The sequence below is a fragment of the Cardiocondyla obscurior genome, linkage group LG05 (assembly GCF_019399895.1).
Source record: "Cardiocondyla obscurior isolate alpha-2009 linkage group LG05, Cobs3.1, whole genome shotgun sequence".
NCBI lineage: Eukaryota > Metazoa > Arthropoda > Insecta > Hymenoptera > Formicidae > Cardiocondyla > Cardiocondyla obscurior.
In genome coordinates, this window is record NC_091868.1 from 8,061,405 (window position 1) to 8,080,691 (window position 19,287).

Below are 19,287 nucleotides of genomic sequence, written 5' to 3' on the forward strand. Positions count from 1 at the left end.
TTTCTCTCTCTCTCTCTCTCTCTCTCTCTCTCTCTCTCTCTCTCTCTCTCTCTCTCTCTCTCTCATTTCCCTTTATATTTCCTCCGTTACACTTTTAGATCAGTCACTCCCATCTAGACGCTCGTATTTCTGTGTTTCTTCGCTCTATGCAGATGGCTTGCCGTGTCACCTTTATTATGCCCAGGGATTAGTTATTTAAGCTATTTTGCTGCTAGCGAGAACAAACGGTGCATCAGCATTTGAAATATAAAACGCGCGAGAGCGGTCGATTCTTTTCGCGGTGCATTTCTAGAATCGGGCAGTTGATTAATGAATGGGATATCGAAAATGTAACGTCAGAGGTGAAAATCGAAAACCGCGGCTCTCGCTGTATCGTAATAATACGGCAATATTTTTTAACGTACAAATGGCATTGCGTATATAGAAGATATTTTCTAAAGCGTAATGTGAACGTTTCGCGTAAATTAGAATGCAATGGCGGCTCGTACCTTTAATAGGCTTTTATAGCAAATTAATTAATTAACCTCTTATTTTTCTCGAGACGAATTTTCCCGGCGGGTCTCGCGGGAAATATATGTTCGGTATTTACAGTGTGAGACACGCATGCACTATTACATCCGTACATGCGCTCGTTATTGGACTGTTTAACCCTTCTACTCCCGACGGGATAATTGCGTCCCGTGAATAATTGGCGGCAAACGATACACGTGAACTTGGTATTGATTACGTGATGCTAACACCTCACGTTAACCAACTGCGAGACAAGCTTATAGAAATGTATAAAAGTTTATGAATATTTATCTTCATTTTCTTACGTTTACTATACCTTACAAATTAACGTTTAAAATAAAATTCCGGGTTTGAATTCCAATTAAGTCGTTAGCGAAGTTAAGGTTAACAAAAAAAAAAAAAGTAAAAGTATAAGTAAAACGATTCACGGAGCTAGAAGTGTATGTTTAAGTTCGAAAATTTTTTACTGTTTCAGATTACGCTGTAGCCGTCTGAACGCTGTTCGAGTAGCGTCCGCATACGGGGAAGACGACGCGGAGAAGGCGATGGCAGCGTGAAGCGCGACCGGAAGATGCAACGCTTCGCAGGCGGACGAGATCGACGCGCGGAGTATCATCGGGACGCGAATCGCAGCGGTGAGTGTTCGCGGGGTGCACGATGATGGCGGAATGCCCGTGGACAGGGTGCACAGTATCTGGCCAGTTAATCGAGTGTGCGGTGAAGTCGATCGGCCATCGCGGCGGCAATCGGGACAGCACGTGTCTAAGACGCGCGACGGGATAATAAATGCGAAAACGGCACGACGCCGGCACGAGCCAAGGCAGAACAAACGTGGGGACGCGGTGTATAATCGTCGAATGCGGGCAGGTGCACGAGGAGGACCGCTGGATCGCGTGGCTGCATGTAAATCGCGAGCTACGGAAGGAGACGGCGGCGACGGAGGAGAAGACGGAGGAGGGGGAGGAGGAGGAAGAGAGGACAAAGGCTCACCGTCGCGAGCTGATCGCGGACAGCCGGATTGAACGGCCGCCTCGCGGATTCTCATCGCGCGGCAGGGGGTAGCGGGTGCCACCACGGGGGCGGGGGTGGGCTTGCCCCTGCTTCTTCTCGTCGTTGCTCTTCTCGACGACCTCACGCACGCGACGACGGCCGCGCCGGTGGTGCTCGCGCCATTGAATAGCGTCCAGCCGGCCGACGCTCCTACGCCTCTTCACCTGCCGTCGCGAACGCTCGACTGTCCGTTCGCGCCGCGCCCGTTCCGAAGGGCGATCGGGCGCGTGTTCAGCCCTAACGACGCCGGTCCCGAAGGTCACGCGAATCAGGGAGCTCTGGATCGTCTTGAATTGGCGACGCGCCTTTCACCTTCGCCCGCGCCGCCGTTGACGTCACCCCTGTCATTAACGTCGCCGTTATTGTTGACACCGCCGCTGTCGTCGTCGTCGTCGCCTCCGACGTTATCGAGACCGCCGCCGTCTTTAACGCCGCTGAATACCATCGTCGTCAGGCGTCAAGATATTTCCGTTCCGACGCCGTGCCGTGACAACGAGGGCGAAGGGATCGCGGCGCGACGGAGAAGAGCGAAGCGAGCACCGATAAGCACGAGATCGAAGCTGAAAGATCAGCCCTCCCCGAATTTCATCGAGTCCTGGCCGGAGGCATGGCGACGTGTTAACCAGCACCCTCCGCAATCTCGCAAAGTGGAATCCGTGCCGTCAATCGATGAAGGGATTCACCCTGCAGTCCAGACTTTCACTCCGCCTTTAGACCCCGTCTTCAAGTTTGGGGAATCGATATTGCGCCCGGAGAGCTCCCTGCGAGACGTTCTATTCGGCGAAAGTGCTTCGAGGGCAACGGCGACGACGACGACGGCGGTGGCGACGAGAACGATTACGCGGAACGTCGCGTACCTTGATACGACCCAGCGAGTCGCAAGCTTCGTGCCCAAGAGAAATATCGATGAGAGGGTGACCGAGGACCGAGTGGAAGGTGGCAGAAGCGATAGCAAGTTGGTGCTCGTGGGAAACGAGGATAATGGTGCGGTCGTAGTTAGTGGTGGTAGTGTCATCGAGTGGACCACGACAACAGTCGCCGGGCCGATGTCATCGTCGCGGTCGGCGTTCTCCGGAGACGATGTGCAGGTGGTCGAGCGTGTAAAAGTGCGCGCGAGTTCCGAGCGAGGTTCACTGAAGAACGACGAAGACGACGAGGAGCAGCTTAAGGTCACCATCGCGCGCGACAACGAGGATTCCTTTGCATCGTCGACGACGACGACGACGACGACGACGACGCAGCATCCACCACTGACTCAAGACACCTCTATGGAAGCACGTGAGTAACAATTTGAATTAATAATATCTCACCTAATGTTGGAAGGTTATAGAAGCACATAAAACTAAATTTTTGAAACATTTAAAAGATTATTACATTTGTAAAAAAATATATAAATATATATATATATATTTTCCGCAAGTGCAACAAGTTATCAGCGTATAAAATAAAATACAGATTGCAGAGCTATATCCTTTGGACATTGAGTAGGCTATTTATACTTGAAATCACTCGCGTTTATTCTCCAGTTGAGAAAGGAGAAGTATTCAGCGGAATATTTCGAGAGTCGCCAATCCGTGCGAGGCAATCTCTCGTTTTGATCCTTTAACTGCATCTGAATGAGACTCGCGCACGTTCTTTTGCCGGTTTACCGCCCCGCTGAAATCCCCCTGGATCGCCCGGGTTCGCATGCGAATAGCGGCGTGCTCGTTTTGCCGTGCTCGAAGCTCGTGTTTACAGGAACCGCAGGATCTTCGGTCAGAGTTATTTTTAACTATTTCAACCGTGAACGCGGGCCACCTTCCCCATTCCGGTCCTCCCTTACACTCCCTTTTTTTTATTTCGTATCTTCTCGTGCGTCACCTCTCGCTACCTTTCGACCAGACCAGAACAGAAATCGGAGCACGGCTCACGTCCACGTTTTCGTTCTTACCAAAAGAAGGGAGGCAGGTTCTTGGAATATTTTTTTTCCCCCGTCCTTTTTATTAAAAAGAAACACTTCTCTCGCGTGAGTAGAAAGTAATATATTTTTATATGGATGTTATGCCCATTTTTTTTTTTTTATTCTATCGTGTTTTTGATAACGAGAAAATAACCGGCGGTAATTATATTTATTAATTTTTTTATTATTGATGCAATCTCCGTCGATAGCAACATTAAAATCTGATACTTTCGGTATACCAGCGATAAATGCGATTTACGATGTAAAGAGCCACGGACACTTACCGCGAAATTAATCCGTTTTGCGTACAATGAATATATCATACGCCGTCGTCGATCAGATTAGAATAAACGTGCTACGGAGATTAGCGTGCCAATAAAAGAGCCGGACAGAAATAAAGAGTCGATACAGAGGCCGCGCAGTGTTTTATCTCGTGTTCTTGATTACGTCTGGCTGCGTACACGAGTCCGTGACCCCGCGTACAAATCAGCCGATTAGTTCTTTCGCTCACCGGGCCGAGCTAGTATTTTTTTTTTCAATTTCCCATACCTTACCCCTTTGCTCTGTCACGTCGAGGTGGTTCCCTGTACCTCACGTGCGAATATACGGCTGCTATAATGCCGGGCAACTACAATGACCGGGACGACAATTGCATCCTCGGCACCGACGGGATTCGCGTTTGACTTTCGATTCACGTGCGAGCGGCGCAAAATGAAGCCCGACTAGCTCGTCGTAAAATTTAAGAAAGATCGATGCGAATCTCTGCGAATTTAGCTGCGTATTATTTATCGACGAAACCTTCGTCGTGGACGACTTTATTCGGAATTTATACGCCGTAAGTTTAGTCGGGAATAAGAAAACGATTTTTCAGCCCGTGGATAAAATATATTAGTTACAATTTATTTATATCTAGCGGATATTATATCGTTACGTTAATTTAATAATCCGTTCCAGAGCAAGACTTTTTTGACGTTTGTCAACGAATTTTTACTTTCGTGCCAGCCAATTCCCTCGTTGAAATGCATGCTGTCCGTACATTTGTATCATTACTTAACGCGTTTATTTCCGTGCTCCTGCAAGAGAGCGCGGAGTTGTCCTTCTCTTTTACGATCTAATTCGTGATCTGGACAGTTCCCAACGATGAGTTCTCGTGACTGCGCGATGCCCAGTATACCCGGTATAAGAGGAATGACTAAATGGCCTGAGTAACCGGTCAGGCATCCCAAAACTCGCGATTTATTTTCGTATCCCTAGAAAAGAACTGACGCACCGATGGTGAGAAAGTACCGCTCTCATTGTATGAAATCAAAGAAACACCCCGGCTAACTAGCGCATATTCTTTATGAAAAACCATTGAGAAGGATTAAATTTAGCAATCGTCACACATTCCCCTTTCGCATGCCGTAATTAGAATTATTACAATTAACACACACCCTTCAGATTTAGTGAAAGACGTTAAAGTATCTTTAATTACAAAGTTCTTTTTTTTATACGAACTTATAGTTTTAAAAAAAAAAAAAAAACATTAAAATCTCACTACTAGATTACATAGATAAAAAAAAATTCCCTGAGTTAAAGGGTTAGAGAATTGCATTTTCACACCGAGCATACGAAGGGCGAGAAATTTAACGATCGACCGGGCAATTTCCATCGGTTCTTGGCTGGCTATGTCGCGCTCATGTTACGACGTACATCTCCGGGATTCGAGGCCGGCACGGCGCGCGCTAAGGGTGGTGGCAATGGCAGCCGGTAGGTTACCGCAGAACAGGGCAAAAGGGGCCCCGCGGGCGAAGAGCGAAAGGGCTTCGTCGCTATGGAAACCCTGGCTCTTCGACTACTGTGGGGTGCCTCAAGTTTTTTATGGCCCGAACGATCGTAGGGTCGAGACTCTAAAAATCGTTACACAGACCTAGATACTCGCCACCTCGCTCGCCTGCCCTCTCCCTCTCCCTCTTTCCCCTCTCCAGGCCGCCCTGCAGCACTCGCCACCCTTCCGGTCACGGACCTTACGCAACAATCGTTTCCGCGCCTTGTTTCGCTAATTGCTGTAAAATCATTATTTTTCCATGCGTCGGATATTGGTACCAAATACTCCGCATCGCGGGCGTTCACATCCCGCAGCCTCGTTCGCTTCGCTGCGGCCGCTTTAGCCGAGACAATAATTATTCGCTCCTCTTGAGAATTAACCGATCAGCTCTTGCGACATAACTTGATATCCCGCTAAAGTTCGATACTCCGATGAAATAAGTACACACTGTACAGTTTAGCTCTATGAATATCTCGATTATTTTTGCCACCCGGGGATGTAAAACAGGGGATTTAAAAATATCTCGTGATAATAAATTTTCTAATTATGTGCATACTTAAAAAATAAATGCGCAACAAACGCGACGGAACAGACGATAAGTATGTTACGACTTTTATTATAGAATATTTTCGGAAATATTCAAATATCAACTCGAGTTATTTTTAATAATCGAATGTACGACATGAAAGATATACAGCTTTTTTTTAAATCAATTTTTCGTCACTAATAATTCTTTTGTTTTTTTCATAATTAATAATAATAATAATAAACGCGTTAAATGCGAATTATTTATTGTTTCCATATAATAATATTTTAAGCGAGCTACATAATTTTATAATTAAATTTAGAAACAATAGTATTGGTCATTCTTTACGAAATATCGATTAGTAAATTTTCTCCCGAGTCATCCTCTTTTATGCGTTCCACTCTTCGCGTATGTTGAGAACGTTCGCAGGCCGACAGAGCTCACGATACGCCGGTCGTATTTGCGCTCGACGATGGGCAGAAAGGGCAGGAGGAAGCGATGTAAAGCCCCCGGTGCTCTTGGCACCCTCCGCGACAGCTCCTAGCGAAGGGAGCGGCGGCGACGAGGGGGTGATAGCGAAATACGAGTGAACGAGCAAGCGGGCGAACTCACTTCGAACTATAAAGTATTGACTCGCCCCGTTGTGTGGAGAGCATTGTAAGCACCGTGTCTATAATGTTGGCAGACGGCTCTCGGGACTCGCCTCCATCCGGAAGGAATAACGCGACTTCCGGGGAGTGAGGAAGTAAATTTCACCGCGCAGCCATCCGAACCGCGCGGGGCTTTACGCGAGGAACTTGAATTCGTAAAATACCGCTTACGGAAAGATCACTCGGCGATGTTAGCTTCCTTGACAAATTCAGCTAGTTTTAAATTTACTTATTAGAAAAAAAAAAAAAAAAAAATTAAAAATATATTAATCGCTTAATACGTAGTAGAATTGAGAGGCTGGATCTCGCGCGCGAGTAAATGCTGGGAATGGACAAAGGGGAAGTCAATTATTGTGCCGATTTTTCCGGCACATAGACAGACTGGATTGCCGCGCCTGCCGTAACAATGCAAACGCCGGTAAAGTTAAGTATTCGCGTATTGACAGTTTCTCCGGGCGCGGACCAATTACGCGCGGCGGTAGTTTTGAGAGAACACAGGGATGCGAGAGAACGACCAACAGACTAAACAAAAATAATCGATCGCGGCGTGCTGGCCGAGCATATGCACGTGCAAAAGACGTGCAGTACCCAGGCGGTGAAGTAGCGGAAGTATACGACGCGCCGTAAACAACTGTATGTGCGGGAGACCTAACCCCGAGCTTATCGGGCCATCCATATTTATCGTCGATACCGTGATATTAATACTATCCGCGAACGTACAGTCGAAGTATCGAGGAACTGTCAATGCTGCAGGAAGCGGTCTTGAGATTGTTTATCGAAGAGATATTTTTTTCATCCTGCCGATTAGCGCGAGATGCCAACAATGACTCCGGTTGCTAAATCCGAGTGAGATGATTAGATCAGCTTTTCCTCGAGCGAATTGCCTCGTAAGCTGAACGCGATCGAACGATATCCTCATCCGCACTTCATTTATCGCTCAGTGCGACTTATGATTTTTAAAACGCGATAACTTAAAAACATATGAATAGTTGATAGCCATTGAGAAGTATTTTTTTATTTTTGCACATTTTTTAATTTTGTATTTCTATTTTTTTTATATATTTTTTTTATTTTTTTTAATAATTTATTATTTCTTTTTAATAATTCATGTATGTCTTTTAATGCGCTTGCTGTGAGTGACACTTCAAATATTGAATCTCTAAACGTTTATATTACTAAACGAATTCTCTGTATTTTTTATATCCGAGTCTTAGTATTTTACTCAAAATCGCGTTTTATTCATGCAGAATCAATTTCAAATAGTCTCTCCCTGCAAAAATGAGAAGTGCCTGTCACGATAATTTCGCGACATGCTCTCTTCGAGCAGAAGTGAACGTTTTCGCGACATCGATTCGTGCTAGGCGTTCGTAATAATTATATCACCGAGTAAATATTTCAATGCATATCGAAATTAACCAGGTGAAGTGTATAATTCATAATATATAATATGCCGACGAAAATAATGTCAATACCATATTTTGTAAAACGTCAAATTATTTTCTACATTTAACAGTACGTGCATGCTTGAAAGAAAGAAAGAGACTGCAGTTAATTTATTATAGATTTTATTAATTTTATTTTACAATTTTTTTTTGTACGACTTATCGAAGAATACATTAAAATCGGTTACAATTTGACTGATGCGGAAGCGGGGAAGCACTTTGTTACAAATTTTTGAAGAGTAATCTTTTTCGCGTATCACGTGCATTCTGTGCCATCGACACGATTCGTTCTCTCGAGAGGCGTGAAGCCGGTTGACATTGACACGTGTCAAATCAATGTTACGAGAACAAGACGTGATCTGTCAGCACTGATATGGAAGAAACAATAGCTCGTCCAAGCGACGATGAAACGCGAGAAAAGGGAAACGCTGCTCTCATTTGCAACTTTGACGAGTGTCAGCACGTTGTTCACATGCGTCATTCTGACGCATTGGTTAGGTTCCCAAGCCGAGGTAATATCCTCTGAAAAGAAAGGCAAAAAGAAAATTAAATAGAGTAAAGTAGAAAAATGTTTAATTAATAGAAAATATGTAGACATTCAGAGGGACATAATTTATATTTATTTAATTTTAATGTTTTTTTTTTACATAATTTGCATGTAATGGTAAAACTAATCATAAGTAAGTGGAATAATTTTAATAATAATTTTAATACATTTTTTTAAATTGATAGAGACGTCGGAATAAAAATATAAAGATGTTAGAAATAAATAATCGTCGCCTTTTTTTTATTGATCGATGTACGCGATTAAATCGAATTTTTTTTTTTTACATATGCATAAAATTTTATGTTATATATATAACACATGTATGATTGATGGGAAATGAATACATGTGTCAAGGCTTTCGCGATATTGAAATTGAACGGAGGACTGGAAAGTTTGGGAATCCCTGTTCCGGAATGTTGCCCAATGCTACGCATCAGTCAACCTCGTGTCGTGACAGACACAAAAATAAACTATAATTACCGCGAAAAATCAAAGTGTTAAAAAGTTACATTTATCTCGCGCTCATCCGGTATGAGCTTTCACACGGGGCAGGCAGGTTATCAGTTTGTTTTCCTCGTTTAATATTTATGATTATATCCTAAAAACAGTATTTCTCACTGCTAAATATACCGCGTTAAAATACAGTTTCCTTATATTTATTGAAATTAGGTATTCCAAGGGGAAAAACAAGTAATTAATTGCATAAAATTGAAACAAATTTTTAACGCGCGTCATGATAGTTTTTTTTTTTTTTAATATGCGAGATATGATTATGTACGATTTCGGATTTTTTTGAAATTTTCTGCATGCCTGAACCTGGCACGTGTATAAATCGCGATCGTCTTCCTGCGACGAGATGAAATGGCAGTGCGATAAAACGGGGTACAGAGTTGGCTTGAGAAATGTTTTGTTATGCGTCGGAGAAGGATACGCGCGCATGAAAGCGAGCACGGCGAGCGTGACGAAATCGCTGGCTGTCCGTCCACGCACGTCTAGTCCTCGTCTGCTCGGCCAAGGTCCTTGAATGAAGGTCTATTCTAAAAAAGCCGCACAATTGGATAACCAATCAGCCAGACAGTATCGTATATCAAAGAGCATGACGAAACGGAATTTACAGACCGTTTATTGTTCCGTTGTGCTGCGATGATCGCGGTGATTACGTTGCGCGTATATATAGAATATGCCCCGTTAACATTTATTCACTTTATCGCGCAGAAATTATTCGAATGAGAAACGATTCCGGGGCGCGTCGAGGCGAGAAAAATTGGCTGTAAGCGTGGAATCGCGCGCGCCGCGATTTGCAGTGTCCAAGGGGAGAGGATAAAATTTCGAATTTGATAACTGGCGACTGTGAAGCGAATTAAAGTGTCGGCACGGTCGTTAAAAAAAAAAAAAAAAATTATTGCCGTGTGGAATATTTTCCCAATGCAAATGGCTGAGATTTTTTTTTTTTTTTTTTACAGGCCCGGGACGAAACTTATTGACACAAGCCCATTAATATGCGAGAATCGAAGATGAGTTTACGTGCCGCGCGTGGCGATGTAACTCGTTAAAATCGTGGCGACTGACGCAATGCGTATGCGTATAGTAGACCTTGAGCCACTATTACACTGGCTGTTTATGTCGTTATGCAATCGAGACGGCTTAGTCTGCGCATACGGGAGTTTAACGTAGTAAATAATGCTTTCCACCCGTTACCCCTCCGAACGCTCGTAAATCCGCTTCGGCATTTAAACGTCTCCGCGGCATTTAAACTTCTTACGCCTGCGAGGCGCGCTTTTACAGCACTCTTTTACAAGACGCGATAATTAATGCATGCCTACGAGGAATTATACTTCGTCGCGTAATGTCGCAGTCCTGGTCGTATTAATTCGTAAATATGACGATGCCAGTCACGTTCGTCCGCGGTAAAATAGTAATTGTATTAAATGCGATTTAAGTACGATTTAAATCGAGATAATGTATGCATTAAATATGATTTATATTGAAATCGCGAGACCAGCTATATATCCACCGACTGCCACGTCCAATGACATACAAATTGATATCGGCGAGATACTACTAATGACTTTGGAATAAACCTTACGTATAAATATAAATTACTCGCGTCTGCAAATGTAGAATTCAAACATGAACGTAAGATAATTGTTTTTCTTTTTTTTTCTTACGATTCTAGCGATAGGGAAAGATATGTCGTAATAAAAAAAATACAAGAGTTGGAATTTATTTGACGAGAATATTAGACTCTTTAAAAACCTAGCAATTTTTCTTCGAGAAAAATTCGCGTGTTTACACGACGAAAGGGAGGGTTTTGTGCGGGATAGAGTCTCGCTCTCATCTTCGTCGTCTTCGAGATGCACGCCATCGTGCATCGCGTCGCACCGGCGGTCGGTAGACGTTCATTTCATGGCCGGCAGTCCGCAGTCGATAGTCGGTAGGTAGGGAACTGGTGAAAAAGATGCTGAAGAGATCCGGGACCAGTCCTAGGGAGCCCTGCGAGATCGCTAATTTCGATCCAATTCACGCTCGAGTGACTACGCCCGTTTTTCCGATCTCTATCTCGGCTGATTTATCGCATTCGGCCGCTTGGTATGCGATCGGCGTTTCTCTCTTCCTTCCTGCTTTTTTCTTTTCCTTTTCGCCTTTCTACCTTCGTGCACAGCCTCCGAGAGGCAGCTTCGGCGTTTCGCCTCCTCGAAACGATGACGCGCGCTCGTGTGTGCGCGGGAACAGGAATCGCCGGGGCGCGCCTCGTATTTACATTCCGCGGCTGCACTTTCAGTTTTTCCTCTTACAATCGCGACACTCCCGCGTGCCTCGCCGCGATTTGTCAGCGGGAGAGTTGCAGCGTGTTGACTTAACATAGAGGCGCGCACTCGGAAGGTTTCAAGCATAAAGATGCGATCGAGGGAGCCGCGTCCTGTTTTCTTTGCTCCTCTAACGTTACTCTGCGAGCGATGTTCTTGAGGAAAGAGATGTACCAATTAGGAGTACATCTCGTTCCCCGTAAAAGGAAAAAAAGAAAAAAAAAGAAGTTTTTTTTTTCTCTTTCGCGGAGAAAAGAAATTATGTCCCGTTAATATTTCGAGATCTCTGCTTGCCTGTCTCGTGCTTTACGCGGTTTCCTCGGTGTCACGACAGTCATCGTCGACGGAAACGCGACTGTCTCGCGTGCAAGACTACTTGACGTTTAATGCGAACGTCAATCCGCCGGCCAAGGACGCACTTGTCGACGGCGCGACGCGTAACACCTAGCGCGATAGAATTACGCGCCGCTAATGTGTGTCACGCGTACATCGATTGCGTCACGTCAGCCTCGTCGCAGCCGGCCCGTCTTCGTCGTCGTCGGTAGCGCGAGTCGCGGCAGCGATCCAGACCACCGAGGTAATCGGTGTCAAGTGCCAAAGAAACGGAACGGTCCCGGAAATTGCGATTAATCGCACGGTCATTGTGCGTCGTAGATGCACGACGCTCCGACGCGTAAATCAATCTTCGTCTTTCATCCGCGAAAATTGTACGTGACGCCGTGCACTTCTGGCCGACGAGGGCGGTCGTACCCTTCGGATTAGTTTCTTTCTAAAACGCGATTGTCTTCGTTATTTTCTGAATTGTTTTTTTTTTTTTTTTTTTTTTTTTCTTCTCTCCCGCAATTGACGCAACATCGCGGAACGTGACGCGTCGGTTCGCGCACGGGAAATATTAGCAAAACAATCGAGTCTACAACAATTGCAGAGCCTGCATTTGCATTAACGAGTACGTGTCACGCCGGTGAGCGCCGCCGCGCCGCGCCGTGTCGTCTGTAAATTATATTATTCGAGCGAAAAAGTGCAGCGGCGGACGTATTTGCCGCCGCTAATTGCAAATCTATAGCACTTCATCCGCGAAAGATAAGTCAGGATGCACACGTGCGCGCCGAGCGTAGCGGCAGCATATGCAGTCGGGCCGGACTAGTCTCTTTCGCCTAGACGCTCGACAGACTCGCGCACTTTGCACAATAGTAGGAAGCGCTAAAAATAATCCGCCCCGGCTCCACCGCGCTCTGGCCTTGGCCAGCTTCGGTCCTCGCAACCTGACCGGCACTCTTCTCGCGAGTCTCTTCTCTCCCACCCCTTTCCTTCCACCTCACGCATGAGCCACCTACGCATCCCCGCACGTGGACAGCCGCTGCGTGGGCGCGGGTCGTTTTTTAACCTTCCTCGTCGCGGCGGATTGATTAAAAGTCCGCTCTTTTCTTTCACCACCTTGTCCGACCCTCCCCGCGTACCCCGCCCTCGATTATCTCCGCTCGGCGGAGGCTGGAAAAAGATTCGGCTCCCGGCTACGCCCCGCGCCGCGATAAAACGCTGCCAAAACGTGCTCCTGGTTAAAACAATTAAAAATAGTCGTGAATAACGAACGCATTACTCTCCGCGCGTCGCACTTTTGTTTTTGGTGCCTGTAAACAAGCGCCCGCGCATTTTCCATATTTGAGGAATTTAATGCGAAACGCTGTGTTCGCGGAAGCTAATTAAAGCTTGCAACGCACCAATTATGACCGTAAATTGCAGCGTAACAAATAAACAGGGCGCGGGCCTGGATTTAAACAGCAATCGGTAGAGGGGAAAGAATTTCGCTGAGAATAAAATGATGAAGACAAATTAAAAAAAAAGAAAAAAAAATACTGGCTAATGCTTCATACATTTGTTATTAATATAATTATACGCGTATATGCTTTGCGCGATTTTTCATTATTACCGCGGGAAGTTGCACTTACGATAAATCAGCTAGAATTCAAAAGCTCGCAGGTGCTTCGGTAAGGAGTCGCTGTCGAAATCGTAGCGTATCAAGTGACGGATAAACCGCGCGGAAGCGGCACCGTTAAGGACGGTTCCGCAGTATTGTACCAACTTCGACGATAGATCGTCGGTTGAGGAGCGATCATTAAAGATGTTTTAACGAGGAGCCGCACAGACGGGACAATAGCGGCGGGAATCGCGAGGGTCGCTATCTTCCTCCCGTCCTCTTTTTCAGATCTCTATCGTGCATACGAGAGTCCGTTCCGACTCTCCGTCTGCGTGGGTCTCGCCCGGTGCATTCGTCACAGGCTCCAGGGAAAGGGGGAGGGTGGTGGAGGAGACATTAAACCCTTTGCCGCGTGATTTAGTTGACAAAGTAGCGTAGTTACAGCCGCCCGGCGAGACCCTAGCCGTCTTTCCCTTCCCTGGTTCGGTTCTGCGATCGTCTTCCGCGGCATCCTTGCTGGGCAATGCCGTGACAAACATGCCGAGAAACACGAGCCCGCGGGCTATTTAAAAATAAAAAGTCATTGTTTAAGCGTCTTTCGGAATTCGATATCCGTATTAGTGTTTAGTCTGGCGTCGCGTTTCACCGGGTAGCGGCAGACGCGCCGGTTCGTACTGCACGTGCCATTTTCTCGATTTTACCTCGCCCACTTCGCTCTCTCGTCCGCGACCTGTCTTTGTTCCGCGCCGTCAGTACGTCGAAAATTTTGCAGTCAGACGTTAATTAAATATTCGTGATTGGCGTTGGGCGAGGATACTCGCTGTTGCCCGCTCCCTTACGATACGAATTTCGCCTCATCATAATTTTGATGATAGCGGCCCGGCGTTTTATCCGCGAACAATTGAATTCATCGATGCTTATCGGAGAAGCGAACATCTGATTTTAAATTAGAAACAAGGCGCGAATCAAGGTTCTTATGGTTGAAAGAAATCTGCGTGGTCCCTCGTTTATCAGTTTATCGCGATGATAATGGAGTACCTAGATCGTGCCAAATCGGCGTAGTCTACTTCGTAGACCCTAACTCGTAGATCATGGTGGCGACGTATTGTCTCTCCCTCTCGCTCGTTACCGTCCGCGTCTATTATCCGATTCTATTTTCCAATCTATCCTCGTACGAGGCGCACCTTGTCTCGTCCAGGCTGCCGCTAGTCTTCTCCAAGTGAATGCGGAGCGATGCGCTCTTTGTCTCGCGGCACTTCAAATAGGCAGCACTCGAGACTCGGCACAAAGAGCGGCGAACCCATACAGCGTGATAACAGAGAGCAAGAAAGCTCGAGATAAGACCGAGTACCCTCGCAGCCGCGCCACACCACGTCGACTCGCTCTCGGGGAAATATACAAGCACGGTACGTTGTCGATTGCTCGTGTGTTAGCTTAATTGAATCTCGGAGGGAACCATCGTGCACCCACAGCCGGTTTCTCTTATCATTCCAGCAGTGCGTAAAGTTTTTAAGAGTTTTATTCAGTTTCTCGTGTTCGTTCGATCGCTGGCCGATTTTCCGATCCGGCGATAAGGAGACCGGCGTCAATTCTTTTTTATTTTTTTATTTTTTTTAGTTTCAACGAGGAAAAAAAAAACATTTAACGAAGATATTTTTTTCCGCCCATTTGTTCGCTGATCCTTTTCAATATCCCCAGCTCGAACAATCGCGGACTCGTCCTTTCTACCGCGATGCACGCGATGCTCGGTGGATGCACTCCGGCTCGGTGGAAGCCGCGGAGTGCATACACCGGTGCGCACGTACACAGCATCGCGCGATGCCCGTAGCGAAGGACAGAGAGGAAGAGTCGTTCAAACGAGGGGCCCGCAGCGCCCGGGCTCTGGGCCTCGTCGCGTGTTTTTGCCCCCCGTCTGGCCCCCACCGCGGCTCATCGTTTTTTGTCTGGTGCACCGCATGCTCTGCACAGCTCACCTCGCCTTCTCCTCATCTCGGTCGGCGTTGCACACCCCCCCGTCTGCCGCCCTTCCCCCCTTTCTCTCTCTGTCAATCTCTCGTCGTGTCCGCTCTCGCTCTCGCTTTCAATCAGGGCCGGTGTGAGCTGGCATACTCGTGATGCTCCGTTTACAAAGCAAAGTCGATGCTATATATTTTCGGTATGATATCTTGACTCTGGTATGACGAAAACATCCGTTTTAAACGTAAATGCTCTCGTAATACGTACATATATACTTTTTTTAAATTTTTTTTTATCGTAACCGAATTTAGCATTAATTTGTTCGTAAAAGATTGTTATTTCGCTTTTACATATTTGTAGTTTCCATCCGGGGAAAGGAATGCGGTAGGAATTAATTCACGCGTTATTCGAACGTTTCCATTTTCATTAAATCGATGTTTTTTCTTTCTCATATTACATTCCCATTTTGAAATTGCATGATTTATTCGTATAGAAAATGTGTTATTAACCTTTGATAGGGTTACTCTCATTAATTAACGGACAAGTTCCTCGGTTAATTCTCGTAATCTCGATGCTAAATTGTTGATTCGACGAACATACGCGCCGTCCCTGTTCTCAATCTCGTCGTCATCGGTCCTTCGTTGCATCCGGGCGGTATCTCTCCGAGCCGAGACACGCGCATGGACACGCGTGTCCCTGCCGCGCGGTAGAGGAGGAGAACAAGGAAGCGATGGAGGCCGTCGGACGAAGCCGGAGACCCCAGGCTCTGTTCCGCAGTCAGCTAGCAAGAGGTGACGGTTCGGGGAGGGAAGCGGCGAAGGGGGGAAAGGAAGATGTGGTCGTTCGATCTCGGTGCACCTGCCGGCGTTGACGTTCGCGATGCCGAACGGCGATTCGCGATCAGGCTGCTCGTACGGCGCTCGGAAAGCCACGCAGGAACACGATAGAAGTAATTCGATCGTCTGATTTTTAATTCAGCGATTTCGATTAATTATTTCAAGCAGCGTGTATAAAAAATTATGAATGTCTGATAGCGCAGAAATTTTATTCTGATTAAATTAGTTTTTTAAATACTGGTTTTTGCACCGATGTATCATCAGATGCTGATTATTGACCAATTAGCAGCTGCGGCGGCAGATAAATTTATCACCGTGTTGCGGCACGTGCACGTTTTGCGATTTATGCACTTTAGCCGCGATGTAACGAAACGATGCCGCATATGATTGATAACGCGATGCCTCGCGCGACGTTCTTAGATTTCGCAAAGTGCATCTTAACGAGCGCGATTATGCTCGCGAGTCCTTGGCGGCGGCAAGGTTGCGGAAAATGACATCTAATCGGTTCCACGTGTCGATGATTTGTGTGCCGACTCAACAAACCACACTCGGGGCATTACTCGCGTCACATGCGTTTAAGTTTTAACAACTTATGTTAGTCCTGACAACGCGCACGGCTCGACGAAATAGATACGTCTTAATATTCTGCACTGTTCATTTTTGCCAAGTGATAAAATTGTCGCCTTAATTTTTTTTATTGTATCATTTAACGGTGTCACCATTACGCCATCACTTACGTTACATAATGCGTTATTATATTTCATTCCTGCACACGTGCACGTTTATGTGCACGTTTATGTTATAATTTAAACGCACAGATAGTTTAAATGGAAAATATTGGCGTTGCCAATTTTAACAATACTAGACATTAGAACGTCGTGCGCCTCGCGGAACTACGGATGCATGTATGTTAAATGGTACTTCGAGTACCAGGTGAGCCGAGCGGAAATATCAGCATCGCGGAAAAGCGGCAAGAACCGACGACAACGTAATCTCTACATTTCCTTTTTAAATAAGGAAACTGATTGCCATTAAAGTACTATACAAAAAAAATACAGTTTAAAGTATAAAGAAAAGAAATATTCTTAAATCAACTAAACACCGCGCGGGAAGGTACAAAGAAATCAATATATCGTCGAGCGCCGGCGGTCGCGGTTTACTAAAATTGTTTCGCGTCCCTTGAATAATTCATTTTCGCATTAGTGATAGTCTTATCTCTTTGCTACTCGTCACCAAGAAAAAGTCGCGGCGGTTGCGACATAATGGGGCAGATAAACGCGAAAGTTACGGGCGGATTGACGCACGACCAAGTTCGAAGATCGAGTTAAATTACTCAAACTAAATCACGGTGTCCGATTTCCGGTTGCAGTGGGTGCGAGCGGCTACATCGTCTCGGCGGCGCTCGTGCTGATAGTCGGAGCACTGGTGGGTGTCCTGGCGACGATATCGCGTCACCTTCATCATCGTCGGCTGCTGGTGCACGAGCCGGTACCACCCGGCTCTGCCTCCACCGCTTCTGCCTCGATTCTCCACCATCATCATCGGCATCATCATCACCGTCATCGTTATCGTCGCGAGGAGCCGCCGCCGCCGCCGTTGCAGCGCTGCCTTCTATTACAGGATCACTATCGTTATCCTGACACCCCGGTGAGTAAACCTCTCCTACATTTCTGTGAATAGTTCGATTTCATAACGGCACCCACGGCAAATGCATCACGGCCGCGGTAATATGATTAAAGGGACGAGAAATAACGCGATTATTTATTTTTACACGCGGGAGCGCTTCCGAAGCGTCTAATATTGGGGAAACGGTGGGACAACTTTATTACGATAACTCAGGAGAATTAGCGGCGAGTTGCGTCACCGATGGGTTTATACCGCGGATTATCGCGTATATATCTCGTAAGCCGTTCGAAATAAAACCGAAGCACACTTCCGCATATATGTTGTAACTGTATACGTCGTGCTAATTTTAGCCGACTTGACCGAGTTCGTCGAATAGCTTCTTTACAAATAACGGCACGAACGAGTGTCGCTTCGCGATGCGGATACGTCCTATCGCGCTCGCCCCGCAAACAATTCTCTTTCGCGCTACTTTCGGCCGCGTTTCGCCGAACAATCGCCGCGGTCTCGTCGCGCGTGCATGATATCGCGCGTCACGAGTCCAAAAGGCACGCGGCGCTATCGGCGCGTTTTTCGCCGGGCAATAGACGTGCCGTTGTCATCGCGGTTAGCGAGAGAATTGCGCGGCGGTCAGAAGGGAAGGGGTGAAAGGAAGTGCGATTTCCCATCCAGCGGAGGTGGTTATCGCCGACGTTGTCGACCTTCGGCGAGATTATTGCACGATTCGCGGAACGTCGAAGGCTATCTAGGAAAAAGCCTCCGATATCTAATCTCGTCAGCCGGCCCAGCTGACTCGAGCGCGGCGCAGCTGCATCTATCTGGCGCGTTTCTCTCCTTTTTTTTTTTTTTCTTCTTCCTCCTGCCCGCAGAAAGCCTGATCGCGCTTGCCCGACCGCGTGTATCTTCCCCGCGCCTCCACTTTTTCTCTCGTCTCCGCACATTCTGATTCAATCATTTCACATGTCAACGAGGTCGAATCTAGGACGAGCGTGATTCACGAGATCCACCCGCGGCCGTAATCAATAGCATTAAAAGTTACGAGTTTCCAGACGAAGACCTTGCAAAGCGTCGAGCCGCATAAAGCAAATCCTTCGCACGTAACTCAATACGATATAATTCGTTAACGTCTAATCTCCGATCTTGATATAAATATATTTTTAAGACTTTATTTCCGATTTTTGATCGAAATATTTGACGAGATAGGTCGGTTATTTTAAAGTCCAAGATAATTGCTATAAAAAAAAATTATATTTATAATTCTATTACACGAAATTAAAAAAATAGCTTAATAGTCAGCAAAACTGATCGAAGTTTTTTACTTTCTGCATCGTTCGAGCAATTTTACAAAAGCATCTACTATAATTCGCGCAAGCGGGCGTAACACGCCTGTACGCCTCACTACGCGACGTCGTACCGTTCCGATGGCAAGAGATACCGGATCCCGGCGATCGATCGCGGCGGCGGCGAGCCCTTTCCTCGGCAAAGCCCCGAGGGCACAAGGACGCCCGGCGGTGAGTCCACGTCGCGCGCTTCGGTTTCCATCGGCATCGGGCGATGGGGAACTTAATTTGGAAGTTACCGGTTCCGTGATTACGTCGAGGAGAGTCAGCGGAAGTTCCGTCCGCCTCCTCACAACGGCGAGACCGACGTTGCGATGCGTTTCGTACAGCCGTCACGCT

General features: G+C 46.5%; 1 protein-coding gene across 1 annotated transcript in view; it reads left to right on the forward strand.

Annotated features, from left to right (window-relative positions):
* The first annotated feature begins 1,617 nt into the window (after window positions 1-1,617).
* The window catches only part of LOC139102943 (uncharacterized), a 60,223-nt gene continuing 42,553 nt past the window's right edge, over window positions 1,618-19,287 (forward strand). Inside the window, exons 1-2 of the mRNA XM_070657156.1 lie at window positions 1,618-2,838; window positions 17,355-17,632. Of these exons, the coding sequence (XP_070513257.1) occupies window positions 2,607-2,838; window positions 17,355-17,632 (510 nt within the window). The 5' untranslated portion in view covers window positions 1,618-2,606. The remainder of the gene's footprint in view (window positions 2,839-17,354; window positions 17,633-19,287) is intronic.